We start from the raw sequence: 25,900 nt of genomic DNA, 5'->3' as shown, positions 1-25,900 counted from the left end.
GGGATATTCCAAGAGGCCTAGGAGGTATCTGAGGTCAAGTCACCAAGCAAGAGTCTTGCCTGTTTGTATTGATTGTAAAACCTTGCATTGTATTTCTGCTCTTCTGCTAACAAGAGTATTCTAAAAAGAATACTTTGGCTAAATAATTTATAACCAGTGAGAACATCAAGTCTTGCTCTCTATGTATCCCAGGAAAGCAGGAGAAAACTCGGAGGTAATGGAATAGAGTTCAAATAACCTAGCAAACTCATTACTATATCATATAAGGATAAAATAAATCTAAGAAGTTTTCTAAGTAGTTGACTGTCTGAAAGCAAAAATGTATCCTAGAAAAAAAACAAGAGTATTTCTACTGGTTTCTACCATTTGTTATTCCGTTTTAGCCAGAATACAGAGACATTAAGTCCTAAAGCATAAGGGCATTTTTTTATATGTAAYATCTATGTCTAATCTAATAAATAGTATATCCTCTTGTCCCTTCTATTGGAGGGACTGCATCTATTCTGTATTTTTCCTAGCACTGGTATAGAAATTGTGGGAATTGTGCCAGTGAGGACACCTGGCAAGTATACTTAACTGCTGTTTAATCAAGGCCTGCGCTGAGCAAGTTTAAGTAGCAGAGCAGTAAAAGCAGTTGATGCAAAACTAACTCTTACTCAGGTAAGTAGAATCCATGCCGCAAGAATCTACAGCTCTAAAGGAGTAACAGAAGAATATAACTTGAATCTTAAATGAAGGCGAGGCCTGTGCCTTTTGTCATTGTGCTCTATGGAAGCAGATTTAAGTCCTTCGTATGGATGACTGGCAAAGAATACGTATCATGTAGTCCATTCCAGATACTTTAAATAATGGATTAATGACTCCCCTGCTTGTTAAATTTGTATGGCTGGGGTTGTCACTAAGCCTATTTGCAGCTGGTAGCAGGTGTGAATTCATTTGCTGGAATAAATTTTCTGCTGTATGACCCTTCATGCGCCTCTCATGCTCTATTATTGTTGGTCAATGGGTTAGTTTTATAGTGTTGTGGTTTTCTAAAGGCGCTAGCACCATCAGTAAAATGCTTAAATGTTAATTTACTCAATAAACATCTCACTCAAGTCACATTCTCAGGAGTCCTTGGTAATCAGAATGATCTGATAATTGGCGTATTTATGTTTTCAGTGGGTTTGTCAATTACATGGGGTTTATTWTTAGGTCAGTAGAAAACTGTAAACCTCTGGGATTGTGCTTTTACATCTGGCCTGTGAAAATGATGGATGTCATATGTTTTCCACAGTTACAGCCCTACAGAAATAAAAAATGTCTTACCTTCCTGGGATCCATATGCATATATAGTTTGAGATATATTTTCTATTTTTCTTTCCCAGGTCCGCCGTAATCCTGAGGTAAAACTCCTCCGTCAGTGGCAGAAACAATTGAGAGAGGAGAAAAATGTTATTCAAAATTTGAAAGAATTCTGGATTAAGCAGGAAGCCAAAGGTAAGTTAACTCAATTGGATATTTTTGGATTTTTTTTTTTATATTGTTTTAATTTTTATGCTATGTGTTAAGAAATATGTCACGCTGTAGAACACTAATCAGAAGTGAAAACCAAAGGTGATGTCTGACTGAAGTGTTTTGCTGTTTCTTTACAATTGCTATTTATTCTAAGCTAGTTGCTGGAATAGCTGAAAACAGTAATGAAAAATGCAGTACAAGGCCAGTGTAGGACTATGATATGTTGGGACACAGTATTTCCTAGGGCAGGATCATCTAYGAACTATAGAGGATTTAAATTCTCATTTTTATCAGACAGGTTTAGCACTGTGTTTTCTATCTGGTAGATGTTACACTGATATTTTCCAGTAGTTATTTATAGCAGAAGTTGGACTGTACAGTTCAAAAAGAAGAAAACAAACCCAAACAGCCATGTATAATTACCAAGGGAAAACAAGCCACGTGGCTTTAACAACTAACAACATAACGGGGTTGCTTTTGCTCTGGCTGTCAACAAGGCCTCATCCATAGAGACAAAGTTTTTCTTTACTTACTCAAGCACAGCCATATAATTCTGATTGTTCACCCTGTTTCCTTGTCYCTTAAAGCAGAACAATTCACTTGAAAATATCTCTAGCTCCTCCGCTGGTCCACATTTTATCAACCTCAGTGGTCCATATTCAAACAGAGAATAGGGATGTGAATTATGTGTCACGGGTAAAAGTGAGAAAAGGTTGCTAAGCTGTATTTTTTCAGAAGCTTAAGCAAGACTTATGTTTGAGTCCCTGCAGAGTGAGGGCCTCTGTGAGAGGCTTTACAAATACTGCCCCATGGTCAGTTAGATGCCTCTTATCCAGAAAGACTCCCRACTGTACATTTCAAATGACTCCCAAGCTATTGATGCTCCATCTGAAATTATTCACCTTCCKCATAACAGGAACCGTCTCCCCTTAGTGTTGCCTAATGATCTGGGCAGCTTTTCACTCAGCATTGAATATCTGTGGGTCACTGTGTGTCTGTCCTGTCTCTATAGACGATCTCGGTGTTTCATTATTTCAGCTTTTGAGCAAGGTACCCAATTCCTACACATCAAAAGTTTAAATGGAGGCATGGAATACTCCCTTTTGGGCTCCTCACAAATGTTGTTTCATTTTGTAAATTGTATGTAAACCTAATAGTTGTTCTTAAATAAGTGGAGTTACTGTTTTCTTGCACAAGTGTGAAACAGTGTCCTTGTGGAGTTGTGTATTCTCACAATATGCTTTAGATGCTACAGAAAGAATCTCTAGACATAAATAGTACATATTAATGCTGCTGCTGTAATAAGCAGAGCTTGTTGTAGATGGTTAGATCCTTCCTATTCTTTAGTAATTTTACTCATCAAATATTCTGAAATTGTTCATTTCAGAAGTGGTTTTTAATAGATGATGTAACAACTTTTAATTATAAAAAATCCCTACTCTGTAAATGCCAAAAGAATTAATAGCAGTCAGATCATTAACCTATTGCACTGCAATTATTTTTCACTTTTTATTGTACTTTCCATTGCATTTATTCTGGAGAGGGTCCAGAGAAGGGCAACCAGGATGATTAAGGGAATGGAACATCTCTCGTATGAAGAGAGGCTGAGTGAGCTGGGCCTGTTTTCTCTGGAGAAGAGACGGCTCAGAGGGGATATGATTAATATGTATAAGTTCAGGAAGGGAGAATGCAGGGAGGAAGGGGACAGGCTTTTTTCACTGGTGGCCAGCGATAGGACGAGGGGTAATGGCCACAAGCTGAAGCAYAAGAAGTTCCGTCTCCAGGTGAGGAGCAACTTCTTTACTGTTAGGGTGACAGAGCAGTGGAACAGGCTGCCCAGGGAGGTTGTGGAGTCTCCTACTCTGGAGGTCTTCAAAACCCGCCTGGATGCCACCCTGTGCCACATGCKSTAGGTGTGCCTGCTTGAGCAGGAAGGTTGGACTAGATGATCTGTAGAGGTCCCTTCCAACCTTAAATATTCTGTGAATCTGTGTTATCAATCACAAGTAGAAAGGGCTGAAAGTATGACGTGAAAGTTCCCTGCATTTTCCCTTTGTGTTTGCAATCTTCTGAAATCTTTGCCTAAAGGTAAAAGGAATTTCTCCTTTCACACATCTGAAAGGACAGCTCTGTTTCTAGTAAGATTTATTGTAATAACTGGAGTTACAGAATAGCCCTTTTCATTTTTTCAAATTTTGACTTTTTTCCCCTTTTCATACARTATAAATGTAATAGGCGCTTGGGGATAATGATAACATTTTAAACACGTGCTGGATTCTTGTGCTTGTGTGGAATTCAGCGGTTTCAGATGGGCTGCTTTTTTGTAGTACTAGAAAACATAAAGTTCTAAACTGATAAGTTCTCCATCTTTTTCAAGCTTTCCTATTGAAAAACATTTGATTTCCTCAACATCTTTTTTTTTCCTATTTGTACTTTAACATCTGTTGGATAGTATTAGTTTTGAAAAGATACAGTCAAGGTAATGTTGCAATTAATCACCATAATGTCACTGTCAAGCATTTGGAGATGTAACAGAAACCTTGTCAGAATTGCATATGTAGATTTGTGGAGGGGATATTTTCTAATGAACTCAGGGGTCTGTACATGTCATATAAATGTTTCCACTAAATATCTTAATAAGCAGTGATATGTAATACAATTTCTTGTATACTGAGTGAAATGGAACAGCATTTAAATCTATTCTTGTACAGCAGCTGTGCAGCAGACTCCAGCAGTACTGCGAGTGTGGGGGGGTTGCGTTCAGATTTATGAARTAATCTACTTTTTTTTCTTTTTTTCTCTCTCTCCACATAATATGATCCAGTGGCAACTCTCCCCCTCTAGGACAGGTACACTGTTGCATTTCTAAAGCTGCCTGTAGGCCTCCTACTTTAATCCCCCCCAGATGGTACCACATGTAAAAAACATGCAAAGTTGTGTCCGTCCCTGAGGAGCGCAGGTCTGTGCCAGCAGACGTAACCGCAGGCTGGCAGAACGACCAAGGTGTTCTTCACCTCTGCAGGGCTGCAGCTCCTGTGGCAGGGCTTGGTTCCAGGGCGACTGCCCTCAGTGGACKTGCACAACTCTCCTGAGGCTCCTTCTCAAGTGTGGCATCTGGAACGGGGAGCTCTGYGAGGCGCTCGGGATCACTGCGTTCCAGAAAAGCTAAGGCAGGGAACAATCTCGGTGCTGGCAAGTGAATGCTCTCCAGATGTTGTAGTAGCAGGATAGTTCAGCAAAATTGCTCTAGGAAATGAGCTGCTAAAATTGTACACATTGCTTTCTTTAGTTTCCACATGCAAGGAGATTTGCGTACGAAGGCCAGTTGTGTCGGTGCGTGAGGTAGCTGTCTGCCCTGCCTATGCATGTGGGCAATCGCAGTTCACAATCACCACACATACAAAAAATCAGAGGTGAAATTACAAGTGTGTTTTCAGAAGACAGGCTAAAATCATTTTGAAAATGTTGTAGTCAAAATACATAAAATAGCAACAAAAATAGGGGCAGAGGACTGCTGGCCTTGGGTAGTTGAATTAACTCCACGAGCTCCTGTCATTGAAGAAACCAATGCATTGCCATAAGCTTTACTTACTGTTTTGGAGACTAATGTAGTGGTAAGAGCTCCTCTACATTCTTTACCATGTGTTTCAARAAGAAAGAGAAGCGTTTCCTTTTAGCCCCTTAATAGAGCTTTCCTGCCATGAAAATAGCATAGAACTGCAATATGCACAGCTGTTCTACCACTTCAGAGAAAATTGTAAAATTGCCCCTTTTCTTTTTTTCTATTAAACCAGCGCACATTTGTATTACTTTTAGTACATTAGCTTTCSATATTATCAATTTATTTCTATAATTACTTAACTGAGCCCTGTTACATTAACTTAAGAGTAGCCATACATAAAATGGCCTCGAGGCCCAGGCAGCTGGCTACTTGGAAACAGCTGTAATAGTTCCTGTCCAGTGTTTTCCATTATCCATCTCAGCTGAAATGCCATAACTTTATTAATGCTCCAGCTGTTCTTATTTCTGCTGTTATTATTCTGCTGTTTATTACTGTTATTAAACTGTTTTGTTGTAATGTCAAAATGGTTAAACTGCCTGCATAGGTGATTCAGTTTAACCCAGCTGACTTTGCACTGAAGTGGATTACAAGCGCTCATGCAATAATGAATAGCACAGCACAACTACTTTTTAAGCTTGTCTATCTRCACATTGGTTTAACTGAATTACTGKGAAATCTCCCCGTTAATTAAACCATTGAGCTATTGGCACCAAGCAGAACAAAGCATTTGTTGTTGCTAAGGTCTCACATGTCACAAGAAAAGAATTAGATGCATTAAAAAAAAAAAAAATAAAAAAAGCTTTAAAATAGATACAGCAATTTATTACAAACTATATTAATCAAAACAATTCTTTCCTGTATTTGTATATGACTTTAAACCTGTTTATTAAGCACTGTAAAGAGAGCTGGATCTAAGTGCAGAGGATGAATGGTGTGAGCTGCCAAATAGCTCTCAGAAAATGCTGACTCAAGCAGCAATGTGATTCTATTGACACTACTAGAAAGATCAGGATGCCTTGGGTGGAAATACCAGCCAAAGGCTCTGCTGGYGGAGGCAGCACTTGCTTGCGCGCTGCCCTGCGTCTCGCTGCGCCGCAGTGCAAGGATTGCTTTGTGGGCGCAAGTGTAATGCTTACACTTTCATGAGCCTTTGTTTATATAGTATTGAACACCGTGACACTTCAGGAAGATACTAAATGGAAGTTATAAATGTAAACTTATGTAATTAGAAATTCAAAGTCGTTCATTTTCAGAAACTGTATTCACATACATTCATTATTAYTGAGGCAAATACTGAAGTGTTAATTTTCATTAGAACGGAACCAGAGCAAAATACTCTCGAGTTCTTCTAAGCAGGGACCAAGAGCGTGATCTCTGTATGGCAGCAGGTAGTCCAACAACTCRCCCATTGAAGAGGCAGCCCCTGCTGCCCCCACCAGCCTTTCTGCCGGCCTTTCCTTGCCAGGCTCTAGCAGTCTTGCCCCGTCTTTGGGGCGAGTTAATTCTGCTGGCTGAGCTGATCCAGAACTACCCGTTATTTTCATTCCTGGTGTGCCTTGGGAATGCTTTCTGCTGGATCAGCTGGCTGAACTGACTCCAGTGGCCCAGTCCTTAGATTCAGTATAAGGGAGATGGTGCCACAGAAGAGAGGGAAGGAAAACTGCCCATCTGTGATGGCAGCTGCCTTTCGATCAGTTAATACCCGTGGACCTGCTACGTCACACGAAGGCATGCACCGCGTGGTACGTCTGTGGGATTCCATGGGCCAGGATGTCATGAAACCTCTATGGCAGCTCCGATTGTCCACCCACCTCAAAACATTTCTTTGTTTGTATATCTCTGGGGTTTTTTCCTTATATTGAAAAATGTTGCATAAGTGTTTTGGGATATATATGAAAACTTTGTTTGAAAATTGTTATGGAAAATGTAGTTGGGAAATGAGTAGCATCTTGCAGAACTGTTGAGCTCTTCTGATGCGTATGCCTGCTTAATTTCTTCTTGAGTCCAAAGGAAAAATATGTTTCCTCCAGTCTTTTTCTAAGATCATAAGGTTGAATCATTTATTTTGTTTGCTATATTGGTTCTGATCTGTATTTAGGGTCTGATGGTGCCTGCTCTAAGCAGTTTCTACTTGCAGACTGAAAACGTAGAGAGGCATAAAACTGAAGACTTGAGTATAGTGACTCACAGGTTTACACTTGTAGAGGAAGAGAATCGCCCCCAAAATGACTCTYCTGCTTTAGCACAGCTGATGGCATAAATTGGTTCCTGAATCTTTTACAGATGTTTCTAAAAATACTGCCTTCTACAGAAAGTACTACTAAGAAAAAAACCAACTCCAGAGGATATGAGAGAACAGCAGATGGGCTGGGGCTTTCTCTGAAGATGTTGTCTTTTCTGGTCTTGTTAGTAGAGTTCACTGAAACTACTTTAAGAGAAATTTTATTTAAATAGGTTCTTCACTAGCAAGCAATAATAGCTCGTTGCCTGGCACCCTACTTGGCAGGATGTGGTTCAGTAGGAAGCACAGAGCAAGACCCACTTCGGGTTCAGTGCGGCCGGTGACCCACTGTGTGAATGTGTCTGCTCAGAGCTTCCCTTCCCAGCAGGCAGTTATCTAGGGCTGTCCATAGGAATTTTTTCAGTATCTGCAGCCTAAAATAATCCTTCTGAAAGTGTAGTTTGCTACATCTGGTATAGCTACATCTGCTACCTGGTATTCCATATAGTCCCCTCATGTTTTTCCTTTACTGGAAAGGAAAATAYAATTTATCTAATTACAGCTTTGAAAGACAGATCTTCATGGGAATGAAATAGAGCTRCTCTGGAATAGTTTAACTTGCAGTGACAGATGAAGGAGAAAAAATGGAGAGTGCAGAGAAAGCACTTGAATCTGGCACCTCTGCAAGCAGCTACAATTGAAAAGGAACTCTTAATTCTCCTCTTTTTTTTTGTGCCTCTGTGCAGTGTCTGTCTAGTCTCAGCTCTGAGCCGTGTTATGCAGATATGACACCCGTGAGGCAGCACTGGAAATGGAAAAGTATCTGTCAAACAGTGAAAGGAATTTGAAAATACTTGACCTTTATTTTTGAAAGTGTCTAAACCTTTATTCATCTCCTAAGTTCACAGAGCACTCCACTGACACTGTCTGTTACAGTGGTTATTTCTGTCCGGGTATACTCTTGAAAAGCCATGCACTTCTGTACACACTGTCTAGTACTTGCAGATATTTTCTTCTTAAAGACTTCCTTTTCTTCTTCCTTCTCTGGTAAATCTTGTATAATTTTCTCTTTAAAAAGCATTGCTATTGGATGAAGTTGTGAAATTTTTTGTTTAAAAACCTGTGACCTTATTCACTTAGGAGTTCTTACAAGTCAGCCATAGACAATAGCTTTGCAAAGTACTTTTCTCACAGTGAATGTACTCAGTATGTGAAAAATCTAGTTAAACTAAAAGGAGAAAGAAAATAATCTTCACAGCAGGTGTGCGTGAGGGGGTGGTTGATTTCTGGATACAGGAGGGGAATATTCCTTTACATGCCTTTCAATTTTCAAGCTATATTTCTCTCTGGCAGTAAAAGATATCTTATTGCTTACCTACAGTGAGAGATTTTAAAGATATTTCTTCCAAAGAATAAAWCTCTTCCCTTAGGAAGATGCAGCCAGCAGTGTGTTGAACTTGAAGACTGAGTTCAGCTTCCAAAGAAGTTGAACTTCTGAGGAATGGCTGCATCAGGGTTGAGGAGAAGTGTGGAGTTAGAAAAACAGAGGTTTAAAAGAGGAAAAAATGTTAGAATTCATTATCCAAGAAAATATTTCCATAGTGAAGCTTCAGGGAATTCATTCCATAAACAAGTAAACATGTGAGTAGTCATGTGCTCAAACTGATCCTTATTAATGAGGCCATACATGAGGCTGCAATTGCCTGGGTGTTTGCACGACTAAGTTCTCAAACAAAATACTGAAGAGGGGTTATATAAATGGGACATCTTAATTGAGATTTTAAAAACACTTAAATGCACTGTAGGTTATAGTTCCAGATTAACAGATGTAACATGCATAGCGAATGGATCTCTTAAAAACCTCAGTGGTTTATATAGAAAAATTCAGCTCAGTAAAACATAGAGTATTTTATCATTCTTATGTGAGAGTTTTCCTCCTTCCCTATTTTCCACCTTAACCAAGGATGGATGATACTCAGGTATATTTTAGGAGGAATTTAATAAATTTTTTTTCTAACTTCATCTGTCCTCTTTTTATCATAGCTATAGGTCTTTAGAGTGTCTTACTATGGAGCTCTTGAAAGTGGGCACCACCRAATATTCCATTGTTTTATACTTCTAAAATGCATGAAATTCTCTGTTAGAGATGTGTCATATTGCAAGTATTTCCTTGAATGATTTTAGTTCAAAAACTATAGAGTAAAAAAGAGGTTTAAAGCAAAGGACTGATTGCTGTCAGTCGAGTGCTCTGTGCAATTAAAATAATCTTAYGCTATATTTTTAAACATCACTGTATTTATAGATACTAGTGTTGTTGATACAAAACACCTAATCTTTCTCTCCTAAAGCAAAATTGCTCTATTCAACATGATTTTAAATGGGTTCAGATATATATTTGCATGCATTTTAAAAGCAAGTATATAAAGCTTTAGTTACACAAGATACCTTAAAAACTTATTTAAAATAAAATAAAATGCAAGAACAAGGCCGTGCCAGGAGCCTAGTATGTGGTGGTGTTCATCAAGCCTATTTCAAGATGCTTGAGATGTTTCTGAAAGTTTAATCTTGGCACTAACAGCTGAGAATGTAGTGATAAAAGTCATGAGACTCCTGATGTAGATTCCACTTTATTGGTCCACACCCAGACTCAAATGTCTTTGAAAATCTATATAGATTGCAGGAATATTTAATTTCTGAGGCTACACTGGGAATGTTTAAAAAGATGCAGATGATAATTTAGATAAGCTATGAAATATGTGATCTTCTGAACTGCACTTATTGCTGTGCAGTTCTGTCAGCCAGCTGAACTAATTCTGCAGTGCCAAAGATCTGGTTTTACCCATCACTTTGCAGGCTTTAATAGTGATCTGCAATGCGGAGGGAAGTATTATAATTTGGTGATGATTCTGTAATATATAAAGATAAACGTGTTTCAGGTAGCTTTAGTGCTGGAGGAAACCTTATCCTCAGTTAAGAAATAAAACCAGCACCAAGTCCTGCAGTGAAACTGGATTTGATGTTTTTAGGGGTAAAAAAAGGGGAAAAGAAAAACCATGAGCTGTTAAGGGAGTCTTAAAATATGATTCACAGATCAGCCCAGGAGTGAGTGATACGTTGCAGAATATACAATAGATTAGCCCCAAACGTCCCTTTAAATCTGGACTGTGGTCATTAGTTACCTGGAGGAGCTTTTATACCTTGCTTAGTGCCTGATCATTTCTTTTACTGTGTGTAAGTCTTTCAGTTTGGTGACTTCACAGAACCTGACAAATTTTTCCAGGTGTTTCAGAAATAGATGTGCTAATGCAGGTGCTGGAGTTTCTTTGGCTTCCTCCTGTAATTTCCAAGCTGCTTTTTGCTGGGGTCTAGCACGTGGTAATTATTTCTCCCCACTTTTGGTCAGCTTTCCCTTTTCACCTTTTTATTTTATTTATTTATTTTTTATCATCCCCACTACTTACGTAGCAGAGAACTTTACTGCTTCCCAATGAAGATATCCTACTGCCTTCTTTGTGGATTTTTCCTCCCGCAGTCCAGGCTCATCTTCCCCAAACGTTGTGTTACTTTCTGAGAATACCATTTTTCAGTATTTCTTCATATGCTTTTCTCTTTTTATGCCTTGACTTGTAAAAGATGCCACATGGATGTGGTTTTCTTCATCTTTTTATCAAAAGGTGTGGAAAGCACGGCATAAGTACGACTAGGAATCCCTCACACCTTGTTCCCAGTTCTATTACTGGTTGTTGCTGTTCAGTTGTTCTCTCTGTGTCGGTTCTTGCTTCCTTAATGTGGCGCTAAGTGAATAAATGAATCTGCTCAAAGTGTGTGCCCTCCCTGCTAGGGACACTAAAAGCAGCGCGTGTCTGTGTGTGCCTGGCCTTCCCCAGGCCTGCTGGGCAGCCCCAGGCCAAGGGGAGCTATGCCCATGGCACCCTCTGCTCTCTGCTGCTTTGGGACTTGGCTCTGCCTTGGGCAGAGCTGCTGGGCACGGTGACTCAGCCCCAGCCGTGGCCTTCCAGCCCGTGCCCTTACGGCGAGCTTAGGCGTTCAACCAACCTCGCTGTTGCCGCAGAGCACTGGGCTGGTGCCGTTACCTTCGAGCGCACGTTTAACGTAAGCAGCGTCCCGGTGAGTGACCTGCTGGCAGGTTCATGAGCGGCAGACATCTGTGGGCATCATCTCTGATTTCTTCAATTAATTATGTGTTTTTTTTTTCAATATATTTGTTTATAATACATCAGTCTTCTATCACTGGTGGCTGGAGATATTTTAAGTGAAAGGTTTCACTAATTCTGGCATGTATATTGACTTCAAAGACTAAGGGTCCAAAATTTTATATATACACTTGATAAAGAACTGCCTCTTTAAAAGTCAGGTCTTATTTCAGAAGACTGCTGGCAGCTCTGATTTCATGTTCAGGCTTCTTTGGCATTCCATGGGAAGGCCAGGGTGAAACGCCTTTCTATTTATATGTTTTACTCTAAGCCCCTACTAATAAGTTATTCCAATAGATTTTCTTTAATGGATTTTCTTCATTTTACTCTCTGAGTGTATGATATTTTTCATTACTGTTGTCAACTGTTTAAATTACCAAATGTAATTCTCATAGTTCTTATGATTTAAACAAAATCAGGAGTGTGGGTGTATAAACCTTTCATAGGCTGTGTCACAAACCAGTTATAATATACTGTAGTGTATAAAGTAGGTCATAGTTTATTCACTGTTACACTGAAACAACCAAGTCTTGAAACCAGAATGTCAGTCTGGATTCTGCGTCTGCATTAGGATGAAGGAAAATTGCCTCTTGTATTTAAAATAAAAAAATGTAAAGCTGTGTGAACTTAATGTGTAAATGAGCAGGACAGAGGCCTCACTATGCAGTCCTCAGGAGTCTAATGGCATTTTGCAGGCATTATTATTATTATTATTATTATTATTATTATTATTATTATTATTATTATTATTATTATTATTATTATTATTATTATTATTATTTAGTATTTCCCCTCCCGGAGTTGGCTGCAGGTCGCTGACTCTGGGTAGGTGGTTTTCGCACGCTCAGTTACACAGGTAGGTCCCTTGGGCACGGAGCTGTTCAAGCTGTTCCTCCTTTTGGGGGAGCCAGGCCCAGCTGGCTGTGCGAGGGCTGGCGTGGCCCCGGCGCTGGCAGCCGCACCGAGTTGCAGTGGCCACCATGTAAGTGACATCCTGAGGCATTTGGTCCTACCTGGTCGTGTCCGCAAGCCTTTCCCTGTATTCATGGCATCTTTCTAAAGGAAAAAGAGCTGTGTGCAACTGCATGGTTGTAAGCAAGTTGTTCATGTTGACATTTATACTGTTCCTTCCTTTTAGATGTGTGTTGTGTGAAAGAAGGGCTGGATTCCCAGCTAGTGTAAGTTGTTTTGAACTTCATGGGAGCTATGTTGTCACAGCAATTAAACTTATTGATTAGGCCTTTCAAAATGTAAATGGAAGCTAGTTACTTTGGAGTGTACATTCTTTTTTCTGATGGAAGTTTCTAGTGAAAAGACTTAGTCATTCATTTTTTCCCCCATCTTCTTAGCATACGTGAATCCTGAGGACATCTTTTCTGTCTGCCTAAGAAGCAAGTGTGTGTCCAAAGCTATTTAAATAACTGCCTGAAATGCAGATCCTTCCTGACAACCTGAGCTTCCTGCTTAGTGTGATGTGATTTGAAAATGTTGTGCCGAAGTAACACAGGGCTGTGCTGAGACAGAGAAGCTCCTCACTGAAGGGCTGCTAGCAGCTCCCTGCAGGACCTGCTGATTCTCACCTGGAGCAACGTGCTCCGGCCTGGGGTTTTTTAATGTATTGAAAGTTTTTAGGAATCATCGGCAGAGATTAGCATCACATCAGGGAATGTTGCATAGGATTCTACTTGATAATTAGGATTTTTCTATATAGTACGTTCATAGAGTATTTAATCTATTTTTTCCTCTTTATTAGCCCTAACAAAGCCCTAAATATCCAGAAAGGTCTTGTACCAACTGGCATCTATTGCCTGGGCCACCACAGAACACAGGCCATATCCTGCCACCTAGATCATATTCGGTCGTCTAAGCATCAGCGCGCGCTCGCCGCCATGCAACACTTTTCCAGGAAGTTTTCTGCAAGACAAGATCTTCCACATTGGTAGTTCGTCAGGCACCTTAACTGAGAACCTGGGCTTGTTGTGACCTGGTATCTGGTACAAACCAAGGGCTTTTTGTTTGCTGGTTTTCAGTTGCGTGTCCCAGAAAAGCAGCTAAGCTCTCCTGAAACTCTAGGCAGCACAGATGACTCTAGGTAGTTAATCTGTGTTTTTGTTTTGTTTTTGTCTCCAACATAGATTTTATATATGAAGCTTCCTAGTGAACTTTCTTTACGTGAAAGGCAGATAGTACAAAAACCTCTTCTGAAGTGTAAGGGGTACAGAAGCAGATGTTTATCTTCACAGGTTAAAGGACAGTTTTAAAATGTGAAGAACAGCACAAGATGAGAGCTGAAATCATAAAATGGACTGAAGAGTTAGACTATTGGATCAGCAGAGAAAAACATTAGGCTAATCTGTGTTAGAGCCCTCTGAAAAGAATATAGAGCTTTGAAAAACAGCTTTCACTGAGGGGTGGGACATTTTCCTTTTATGTGGAGCTTTTTGTTCATTTAGGATTGTTTACTCCAGCAAGCCACCCTGTGCTCTTTGTTTGACTGATTTTCCCATTTGGCAGGCCTTTTGCAATCACATGGATAACATTCTTCTTTCTACTGCGACATAGAAAAACTATTCTTTATTGACCTTGCTTGTTGTCCTTAGTGACAAAAAATATATTTATATATAAAGTGAACTGTACGACTTCAGTCATCACCAACTTTTAATTGAAAATCTTCAAAGCAAAAACAACTCAAAGAGCTGCTTTCATTTTTTTGAACATCAAGTGAACAGCCCAATGACTCTTTCACTAGCAAACAACCCTGCCCTGAGCTACACATGCACAACTCCCACAGTCAGAACAAAGTGCCCTGCATGGGAAGCATGTCTTGTGCAGTCGGTTGGGTGATTATTTTTTTGGCTTTTTGTACTAAACAACAGAATATTTACTATGGAAGTACTGGTACTTTTCACTTCTACAAATGTTTTGGAAAGTTAAGTAATATTTTGTTTTATATGGTTGCAGTGGGAAGCAAATTAGAAGATTCAGAAGAACCTACACCAAATCACCCGAGATCTCCTTTAGTTCTCTCACCAACACCACAAAACACAGAGATCAAGGACTGAACTCTGTGTGGAACTAGTTTAGAAACACTCCTAGCATTACAGTTTTATTTTGACATGTGAGGTGTTGTAAATCGAAGTGAGATTACATAAGTACTCGGCCTGCCAGAACAAATTCTGTCCTATGTGAGGACAATTCTGTTAAAACAGACAGGATTGTCTGCACTGGGCCAAAATTTTCATGTCCATGTTCAGCTGAAGTTCTGAGTACTTAGAGCTAAGGTTCTGATGGAGACAAAACTCCAGAGGAGCTAAATGGGGTTATATCGAGGCGCAGGCTGAGTGTTAAATCCAAGGCAAAAATCTTGAATTGGTAAAAACGGGAGACTTCACCCACTTTTGCAGAGCTGTGACATTTTGCACCACTCTGTTCCTAAGGGTTTAGTTGTCAAAAGCGCTGGGCCTTTGCAGAGACCACAGAAGGCAATGAGAGTGCTGGGGGCTCAGCCTTTCTGCAGGGCAAGAAAGTTCAGAGGGCCTTTTGTTGTCAATCCATGTGCCAAGAAAGTGTAAAATTAAGATCCCAGAATAGTAATTTTCACAATCTTGCATAGTAGTACTTACTTATGAAAGGTGCAAGCAAATTAAAAATGCAGTTAGCCCTCTGATGCAGAATCCTTTCTTGTTCTCCAATTTATTCCTGTGAGGCACAGTCCTATTTAGGTGTTTCGAATTTTCCAGTTAGAGAGGGATAGAATGAATAGTAGAAGTGCAAGTAAAGCCAACCAAAGTCTATTTGGTTTGAATAAACCATGGTAAAACATGGATACCCTCTAACTCTGCTGTCTTTCAGTATGCATTTTTTTCATGACTTAAGCTTTGTCTTCGTTGTTATATCAGTACCTACCCCGTGGTTGTGTAGTATTTTATAGTGCTAGTTTTTCATCCAGACCAAGAACACTAAACAATACAAAAGCACAGATACATAGGTGTCAGAAAACATGAGGATGGGTCTGTGCCCTTCCTTTCACCAGCACCAGCTCCTGTCTGCTCACATACTCAGTCAGTTCAGGAAACTGCTGAGACAACTGAAAAAAAAATATCATTATTACTATAGTGTTGGTTGCTTAGCTCCTTGCTGTGCTCACCGGGGCTCCACTAAGTGCCAGAGCTGGTAGCAAGAAGTGTGGAGACAGGGCCAGTGGTGGAGAGGCAGCCCCAGCCTATAGTTAGGCTTGGCTTAGCTGCCACTCACGGGGGCACCAGGCTCTAGTGCGGTCTCTACCATCAATAGCTTATGGGGAGTGCAAAGATTGTGGATCCATTTTAACACCAACTTAACACAAACTTTGTAAGTAAATAGTAAAGCCTTTATTCTCGTTAAGAACAGCATTTTGAAAATAAAACATTTGCCCATGCTTTACAACTTTGTAGTTTTGTATACTTATGTACAGTCTCCATGGTACACATTGATTGTCTTGAAAATCCTTCAAAGATGTACTTAATATGCAACAACCAGCGGAAAAGAAAAGGGTACGTTATAAAACACACATTAATACATTTAATAAATATATATTATCTATCAAAAATGAGCTTTAGCTCTCATCATTTAATAAAAAGCACCTGCTTTGTTATCCTGTAAGCTGGTAGAATAGTCCAGTTGTTTTATTATAAAAGCTACAATGCTCCCTTTTTTACAGCCTTTGGTTAGACCCAAGACACCCAGCTCAAACAAAGCCAACCAAGATGCCTGTGTTTACACTAAAACCAGCTAATTCTATCATATTTCATGTACCTTGTTTATGGAAACACCTGGGTGGATCCAAAGTGCCACCTGCAAGATACTGCACATTTCCTGGCATGTGCCAAAGACCCTTGACTCTCTTGAAAGCAGGACAGGGTCTATACAGTGTGACCCTGAACTCTTTTTCTAGCCATTGAGCAAAAGCCAGTTGTTATAAAGATTTGTTTTGGTAATAATATTTTCAGAAGCTTTAGGATTTCTGTTTTTCCTGTATGGATACACCATGAGGAAATGACCATTAAGGGACAACATAGTAGCTTTTATAGTATAAAAGCTAATTATAATTAAATGGAACCGTGAAAGTCTTGTGCTTACACATACTTAGGTTGTTCACAGATGCTCTACATTCTAGGTAACTTTCATAAAAGGCAAAAGTAAACACTTTGTTTACTGTAACAAAAATATAAGTTAACATAAAAGTGCCTTTCTTCAATTACATTTTTATTCAGGGCATTTTACATCACAGACTGGTGACTGACAGAAAAGTTGCCTATTACTAATTGTATAAAGTTGTAAAATAAGGACCTTCCTAGTCTATTGCCACACTTTCACCACCACAAATTAAGCCCAATCCTGCCAATCTTATATTTGTGAATAGTCCACATGACTACCCAGTGAGACCAGTCACATGAGTAAAGAGTTTTTAGGATCCAGCCATGTCTTTGCATATGGCCTCAAATTCCAATTAGTTCATTAAGAGTAGGATTGGGAACTTTATCAATTCAGTCACATCTAGAAAAAGAACAAACATTTCTTAAGGTAACTTTATCTTGTACAGATTTTGTCCATGGTCTGTAAAATGCGTATTATAATTCATAAATCTCAACTGTACTGTGATAAATCTTTTAAAGGAAAGCTGTCCTACCATTTATGCCRTGGTCATCTTATATGTCTTCACAATAGTTTTCTGAGACTTTATGCATTTTTTTTAAAGCAAACTTCTGCAGACAAGTGATGATCAGTAGGTTTTGTATTGTTCCAAATTATGCAACTTCTGGGGTTATCATAACATTACCATAACTACTACCTTATTTGATTATAATTTAATTTTAACAAGCAAAATGTATTTCTAAGTCATTGGTTTGCATGCAAGATCTACCCCTACCCTACCTGATTACTTGGACCACCAACTTACAAAACAGACAAACAAAAATCCTTAAAACAAGCACATGCTTCCTTTGCCTTGAGGAGGGGAGGGTAGGGGGAACAACTGGCATGGMGCTAATACGCTCCTTTAATCATGCATGACAGAAAAATATTGCTTCTGGAAGAGAAGGGCTTTGAATAAAACCCCTTATAAGATGATCATGGCAAGAATGGCGATATATATATTTTTTCATATATATAATACACGTGTATATTTGTGTGCAACACCGAGGGACTGGTCGTGCAGCCTGTGCTGCCAGTGTTAGCCCTGCTGCTGTTCGCGAGGCTGTTCCCAGGAGCACAGGGCTGCAGGACGCGGTTCCTAATTCAGTAGAAATGGAGGTATGTGAAGAATCAGGAAGACTCTTTAAAAAGCTTGTCTTTCTTTTGCAGAATACAGAAAGTAACTTCTTTCTGTGAAGCTACTAAGCTATTCAGTTATTTGTACATTATATTTTTTTAGTTTGAAAATATATATTTTTATTACAGCATATGCAAAGTTTAATCCTTAAATGTTTCCTATGCCCTCAAGTAAAAACAATTTGCTTTTAGTATTGAGGAAAGCTAAGATTAACATTGGCAAAACAGTGAAGATACAGTGATGTTTCAGTGTCTGATATGTATTAAATGTTAAATAAAGGAATGATTTGCTTAAACATAATGAAAACCATGGCACAAATAATGGGCAATGGGAACCTTTAAATAACCTGGTGAAAGCAAAGATAAAAAGCCTTGAGAAAATCTGCCTTCTGTCAACTCAGAGGAGTGGAGGGGTAGGGGAATAGGGAAGAAGCCACCTTAAAAACATAAAATAACAACAAACCACCTCCGGCACGGAGATTCTACCAGCTAGGCACTAAAATGCACAACCACATTTAAATGCACAAACAACTGCAGTTGTGGGACTACTCGTGTGAATAGGGAGGGGAAACCGAGGGCTGGATCCTACACACGGCCGAGTCCCTCGTGCGAGGCCGGTGCCGTTCAGCTGCCTCCGCTCTGCTCCTCGGCCAGACCGGCCCACGAGAACCACCTGTCCCGCGCAGCACAGCGGCTCTCCTCCGTCCACCAGCACAGAGACCTTCTGGCAAACTCCAGCCACCTTCTCTCCCCAGCTAGGTCTTTGCAACCGTGTATCCCTCCAAAGTCTTAATTTAACAGCTTCATCTGCAGGAGCACCAAGAACACCCAGCTCTTTGCYCACGCCCGGAGTCACGGGGAAAGATCCCGCGCTGCGAGGAGCTGCGGCTGCTGCACCCACGCTTTGTCTCCGAGCCTCAGGAGGCTCCATAGCTCACAGGAAACATGCACAGATTATTTCACCTCTCCAAAACTGCTTTTCTTTACCTGGTCTTTTTAAAGAGGAAAGAGTACCAATGTACAGTGWAATTGTAATTTAGTTGCCACAAAGTGGCAATGCTTAACTACAAGTGATGCTAAATGATGTTACAGTACAGGTARGTAATGAAGCCAACGGTATATTTTCATGACATTTGAAATAGAGGGAAAAAGAGCAAAAGGGAAATAAATCCTGCATGTTTTCACATTGTAGTGGCAATCTCTTGTGACAACACCAATTAAATTTAGGTGAGAGGAGGGTGTTTTGCAAGCAACGGGCAACCAACAGAAAAGAGGAGGCTTGCCTCTCACGCTAGTTACAGACAGAGTGTATCTTACATCTCAGAATACAACATCCCCTCTTCCATTTTAGTGTGTCTACTTCTATTTTAAATTAAATTCAGCCTCAGTTTTACAATTTTTTTTTTGCATTTAGCTTATCAGTAAAGTGATGTGCACATTTACATAAAATCCTCTGTAGGATTTCAAAAGCTGCATGTTTTGCTGCTTTGTTCTGGAACTGTTATGGATTCCTCCCTCAAAGACACACTGCCAGGRAACAAAATCTGTAACAAAGATTCTTTTTTTTCTAGAGCCTACAGCCTTTCACCAGAGGTGTCGTCCAGTGTAACTTGGCGGAGCAGTTGGTATCTGCAAATAAGGATAATAAACCCATAACTAAGAGATCTAGTCTGTTCAGAAATCAGTGTTACCATACTACATGTGCACAAGAGCTTTAGAACCAATTTTMTAGAGCAAAAAGATAGTGTAATTCATCTTCAGGTGTATATGCATCACCTGAACACACATAAAAAGCAGGAGAATATATGCACTTCAGTCTCTCATTTATGCTCCCATGTGCTCCAGGAAGCTTTGTGTCCACTTCAATATAAAACACTGCTCCCCTCCCTCCCACCGCCCAGTTCTCAGGTGTCTCATCCTTAGCTGCCTGTTCTGTGATCTCCTTATTCTGGTATCAAAAAAACAAAGACACAGATCAATCCAAGCATCAAAAGGATGTTATTCACTGCTGAAAGCAAAGCATGGAATTAGCTTATGATAGAAAATAAAGAAAGCCAACTTACATGAGTATAACCTGGCTCATGGGCAGATTTTTAAGAAACACGTARGTATGCATGAAGATTATGGGGATGAAAAAACCTTTTTTAACAGTGCAAGTGCTCTATGCAATTTCTTCAAGTGTCAGTTAGATATATATATCATGCAAAAAGCAGAGGCTGCTTGGCATCAGATGTCTAAGGCATTCTTGCTGCAGGCTGCAGAAAAAGGGGTCTGTCAAATAATAGCATACCAAACTATTGTCTGAGAAAGTAAAAAAAAACCAAATATTCTCTATTCTCTTTTCATGAATCTCTTTCCCAGATAATTTATACATCTGTAACATATTATGARTTACATACATTTGAGAAAAAAAAATGAAGGTATGTGAAAGACGACCACAATCTGTAACCATGATTTTTATTCAAAGTAAGGTACTGGCCTGAATACATTTGTGTCACTTGCAGAACCTTGCAAAAATCTGGTTAGAAATTGTGTCACTTAATAGTTATGTTAGCAGCCGTAGCATATATTTAATTCAAAAGGGGCTGTGAATATGTAGAGTTACCAGGTAATTTAGTTCACTGAAGTTACACTGCAAAACCTGAATAGACAAATAAGGAAATGCAAAATATTTTATGTTTGCATCTCTGCTGAAGAGGAAGGGAAGCATTACATGCATACTTGCRCCACAGTTCTCATTTATAGCTTTGCCTCTTGCTATGAATAAGCTACATCAGAAGGTTTTTCAATTAGTACTGGCTGTATAGAGCAGTACGCGTCAAAGATGTCTTAAAGCATCACTTTTGATACTTACAGTCCCACCATTTAGCACAACTGCCATCTCAGTTGGCTGATAAACATTGCTTCTAAAAGGAGCACTGGGGCGACTTCCCAAGCTGCCGTTTCGAAATCCTGCCGTTCTTAGCGCTGCATTTAAAAGAGAGAGATTAGTCTTATTAACATAATTAATATTCTGTATTTCCTTTAAAATCACAAAAGCATCTTGCTTCCAGTTTAGTTAATGACAACTTTGACAGTGATTTTAGGTTTTATGTTGTGTACCGGATTTGAAATGGCCTTTGAACTTTTCTTATGTAGGTGGGGATATATCTTAAAAGAATGAGTTTTACCTAAAATTAACTCTATATTATAGAAGGARGAGAAATGTCTTGAAGCTAGATTTTTAAAATTTTCTTATTCTCCATTCAACAGGAGTTAAACATCTCTAGCCACTGAGCCTTTGATGCATCTTGCACAATATATTTTGTGTAATGCCTATTTTACTGGTCAGGATATTGTAGGGTTAAGTAAAATGATACTGCGTTTTGCTTTCTATCAAATTCAGAGGACCGAGATCCAAAATACTGCTTGAGCCAGTAAGCATACTCACAACCCCCTGAGCATTACTTCAGCATGACTAGCGAATGAGGCTTTTCCAGATGTTTCAGATTATATTTACTCTGAGAAACTAGAAATATGAAGTAAACATTGTTTCTGAATGGCTTAAAGATCGCAATTGATTGAAATAAAAGCATAGATATTGTCCATTTGGATGTCTGTACCAGAAATACATCAGCCTCCATTAACTTCAGAGGAAGTTTGGATTCAAAATGTATATTTGAAACGAGAGATAGGCATATTTCAGAATATTTAGAATATTTAAGGTTGGAAGGGACCTCTACAGATCATCTAGTCCAACCTTCCTGCTCAAGCAGGCACACCTAGAGCATGTGGCACAGGGTGGCATCCAGGCGGGTTTTGAAGACCTCCAGAGTAGGAGACTCCACAACCTCCCTGGGCAGCCTGTTCCACTGCTCTGTTACCCTAACAGTAAAGAAGTTGCTCCTCACCTGGAGACGGAACTTCTTATGCTTCAGTTTGTGGCCATTACCCCTCGTCCTATCGCTGGCCACCAGTGARAAMAGCCTGTCCCCTTCCTCCCTGCATTCTCCCTTCCTGAACTTATACATATTAATCATATCCCCTCTGAGCCRTCTCTTCTCCAGAGAAAAAAGGCCCAGCTCACTCAGCCTCTCTTCATACGASAGATGTTCCATTCCCYTAATCATCCTGGTTGCCCTTCTCTGGACCCTCTCCAGAAGCTCCACGTCCTTCCTATACTGGGGTGCCCAGAACTGCACACAGTACTCCAGGTGCGGCCTCACAAGGTGCGGCCTCACAGGTGCGGCATAGTTAAGGATTTACTTCTTCTCTCTAAACCAGTCAGAGAATTGGGACATACTTTCTTCTACTTTAAGGGTAACCGATGACTTCACTGAATTCATATCTGGCCATCTAAGAAATCTCATTTATACGTGCAACTTGACTGCTTACGATTCCATGCTAAGGAAATATGGATCTATGAATTGATAAACAGAAACTTTCCCAGTTTCTGCCCAGAAACCTGCTGCACCTGGACCAAGAATCTCTCTTAGGTCTAATTTGAATTACAGTTCTGCACACTCTGGCTGAAATTCTAGACCAACTGAGGTTTACAAGAATTTCATCATAGGTTTTAACAAAGTGAGGATTTAATATTGCTGCACTGTGCACAACAAGATTTAAATGGATCCTACTGCCATATGCTGTCCTCTGCCCATGGCTACGCTGCACACTGGGGGTTGTGCACAGAGCCAGAGAACACTATTGATTTCACATAGATATGTTCACTGGATTTCTTCATGTACATGTGTAACCTTAGCTCCTCTGGGTTTTTAAATCTTTTTATAAGAACATTTGGAGAATAAGAAGGAAAACGTATGCTAGAGAAAAAAAAAGACAAAACTATATAGTGAATAAATGGAAAATACATTTATTCAAACATGTTTTCTATTTAAATTGTTTACTAAAACAAGTATTACAGTCAGGAAATCAAAGGGTGATTTATGGTTATCATGTCATCCAAAACTCAGAATAAATAGATCTCATCTGAAATATAATTCTTAGGCATAACTGAAAGTACCATTGCTTTTAATTTCTGGACTCTGAACAATAAAATTGTGAACCGCATTGAAAAAAAAAAAAAAAGACTATTCTGTATATACCTGCAGAGAGCCAATTACTAATGGACTCCAGGTGCTTGGCCACTGACAACCATCAATGCAGAGACTTGACTTCAATTAACGCTTCAGCAGCCCTAGTATGTGACTTGAATATTATTACCTGCATTTATTTTAGTCTCTACCATACCAGTAAGTGTTGTCTCCAAACTGTTGTCATAAGTCTGTATTTAACTTAAAAAACAACTGCAACAGAATAATGGAAGTGTAAAGCTTCCATTTTGATTTATCAAAAATACATTTATCCTTTTTCCATATGCCATAGGAAGAGAAATTACATGTACCCATTATGATAAACATTAGCAAAGATACCAGATAAAGATTGTGTTGGAAATAGAGGATCAGATTAAAGCAGAACATCATAAATTACACTATATTAAATACTGTAATTGGATATAGGGACCATACCTCTATCCATTTCTTTAAAAAAAATCACTGATATGATTAAATCAAAAAGGAGACCTTCACTCCTTCTTTTAAAATGTGTCCATGAATGAGAATAATGAGTGAATGATCCAGTTTTGTTCTGAGATCTGCCTTAGTCAGAAATAATTCCACTGAAATCACTGCAGTTGGGATAGTATGAAACTAATTTACTAGAACTTTCAGAACAAAGACTATTTTTATAAAACTTTCAGGAAAATATTTCATCTAAAATGCTGATAAACTGATAATGACAAAGAATGTTAAACCATTTCAAACTGGAAGTTATTTTTTCACACTGATCTTTTTCTGAGCTGGCTTTGTACTTGAAATTAGTCAGTTTTTCCATAAAAAAAGACTTAAACCCACTTTAACAAAAAACATGTATTTACTGTATAACATGCTCCCCCCACCTTTTCTTTTTGCAACTRAGATGCTTTTTAATGAACAATTTAAAAGGACAAAGGGAATGTGTAATGTGCAAAATAGAGCATTTGTAAGGAGCCTTGTTTCAAACATGTTTTGCTTTGCTACTACAGAAGAGTGTAGAGCTCTACAGAGCAAATCCTTACCTGCATTGTGTTCATCCATTGAAAATGCTTTATTTTCCATGTAGCTCCGAGGAAGCTGTATATCTTCCTCAAAAGCAGTTTCACGCATCCTTGGCTGTGAAGTATCAAAATAATTGGGTGCATTTTCCTGTTGCGATGGCAGGATGGTACAGTGGACCTCTGGTATAGCATGAAAAATAACAAACACCCAACCACTGGACACCAGTGCAATAGCAAGAGTGGGATCACTCCATTTGTCTTTTCTCTTTAGTTCAGCGTTACCAAAGAGGTACATAGTCATCCAGGCTACCCAAATCAGAATAGAGAAAAAGAGCGTTATGATGAGGCATACTCCATTTTTCTTCCATTTTTTAAACTTTCCACAAAGAGTGAAAAGAGAAAACCCCATGGTGAACACCATCAGGAACATAACGTAAATCAAAGCCATAGCAAAATCCATCGGTTCGTAGTTGCAGGCCAGCTTGTTATCTCTCACAACTGTCAGTATCAACCACTCCGTTGCAATAATGACTTGCACGAGCATCAGGCAGATGGCCATCCCAGCTAGATGCCAGCCAGATGGGCTTTTCCCATGCCGAACTAGTCTACGAAGTCTCCAGGCTTGAGCTAGCAAACACGAGAAGCACAAAGCAAAGGTAACTCCCCACAGAAACCTTCGGGTTGAACACACCGTCTCATCTTCTTGGATGATGAACGCGAAYGTCAGCCCAAACAGTCCTAGAGTCCCCAGAAGAAAGAGGAAGTGCATCCCCAGCGGGCTCTTCTTCTCCTTGTCCTTTATGAAGGGCAGCCTCACGAGCAGGATCAGCATGAGCAGCAGCGTGGTGAGCACGCCGGCTCCCGCCACCGCCTCCAGCACGATCCCCCACACGGCATCCAGGTCGCACAGGTAGACGTACTGAGGGAGGAGGTCCAGGCCGCAGCCGCGCGACGTGCTCGAGTTCTCGGAAGAGCCATAGCTGATCACCAAGAGCAGGAAGAAACCAATGGCCGGGTAGGTTTTCATTTTTCTGTCTGAGACAATAAGATGGGTTGATTTAGCTACAGTTTACCCTGGAAGATTTCACAACAGTTGGAAATACAGCTTGTGACTTGTTTCAGTCACAAATCACTGGATTTTCTACCTCTGTTGCCCTTTGCTGCCCTCTCGGAAAGCTACTTTTGTGTCTTGTCATTAATCAACTAATCAAAAATGAATGACTCATTGTACCCGTTAACAAATATAAAGCCATTTGAAAGAAACAAACAACAAAAAACAGAGCATCATTTCCCTGATCCCCAGAGTGAACGATTGTAAACTCTCCAGGAACACAAGACCAACCATTAAGCCTGAACGTCTAAACAGATTCCAAGTTGATTTTAGGAGGAATGCAGGTCAAAAAGGTACACATTACAACATGTGTGTTTATTAAGCAAAGTAGGGCAAAGAATGAGATCATTGAAAATGCAGTCTTTAAATGAACAACCACCACAGAGAGAGCTACATTGTAAGAGCAGCCTGAAGTAAACAGCCTGTACCAGATAGGAAACCTGATGCTGTTAACCTTCACTTGCTGCTGATTTCAGGAGGATTATGTGCATTGATGTGAACTGTGTGCCGAGATGAAAATGTTCAGAATTAAGACTTCTGTTTTGCTTGGTATTTTCAGACTGCATAGGAGAAATGCTGCATGTAATCAGGCAACAATGCTACTCATGTAGCTCATGTGACATATTTAATGTGTCAAGCAAAAAAAAAAAACTCTTTTCAGCTCTTCTGTAAGTCACACAAACAACCCTGAATAAGTATCTTTAAAAAGATATTTTATAAATTAGAAATCCATTATTGAAAATAGCAAAATTTCATGGAAGTTGAAAATGGGTTAAAGAAACTGTACCATGTTATTTGAACATGATCGGTCGTAGCCATTATAGGAAACTATTTACATATACTGTACCAAATGGTACGTAATATACAGATGAGRGCTATGATTTTTCTTCCTTTGTCCTGTAATGATCAAAGC

General features: G+C 39.6%; 2 protein-coding genes across 2 annotated transcripts in view; one reads left to right on the top strand and one right to left on the bottom strand.

The window, feature by feature from the left end:
- Nucleotides 1-15,938, top strand: part of IQCK (IQ motif containing K) — a 34,622-nt gene extending 18,684 nt beyond the window's left edge. The window contains exons 8-9 of the mRNA XM_026053955.1: nucleotides 1,368-1,479; nucleotides 14,456-15,938. Of these exons, the coding sequence (XP_025909740.1) occupies nucleotides 1,368-1,479; nucleotides 14,456-14,556 (213 nt within the window). The 3' untranslated portion in view covers nucleotides 14,557-15,938. The remainder of the gene's footprint in view (nucleotides 1-1,367; nucleotides 1,480-14,455) is intronic.
- A 330-nt stretch (nucleotides 15,939-16,268) lies between these two features.
- On the bottom strand, nucleotides 16,269-25,004 carry GPRC5B (G protein-coupled receptor class C group 5 member B). The gene is made up of 3 exons (XM_026054194.1): nucleotides 23,898-25,004; nucleotides 20,658-20,770; nucleotides 16,269-19,432 (listed from the first exon to the last, which is right to left on the bottom strand). Exons 1-3 carry the CDS (start codon nucleotides 24,901-24,903, stop codon nucleotides 19,388-19,390), a joined length of 1,164 nt encoding a protein of 387 aa, XP_025909979.1. The 5' UTR covers nucleotides 24,904-25,004; the 3' UTR covers nucleotides 16,269-19,387.
- Nucleotides 25,005-25,900: the final 896 nt, after the last annotated feature.

This window comes from Nothoprocta perdicaria, unplaced genomic scaffold, assembly GCF_003342845.1.
Source record: "Nothoprocta perdicaria isolate Ctin4 unplaced genomic scaffold, notPer1 scaffold_12, whole genome shotgun sequence".
Lineage (NCBI taxonomy): Eukaryota > Metazoa > Chordata > Aves > Tinamiformes > Tinamidae > Nothoprocta > Nothoprocta perdicaria.
The sequence above is the reverse complement of the archived record's forward strand: the minus strand, read 5'-3'. Positions and strand labels throughout refer to the sequence as shown.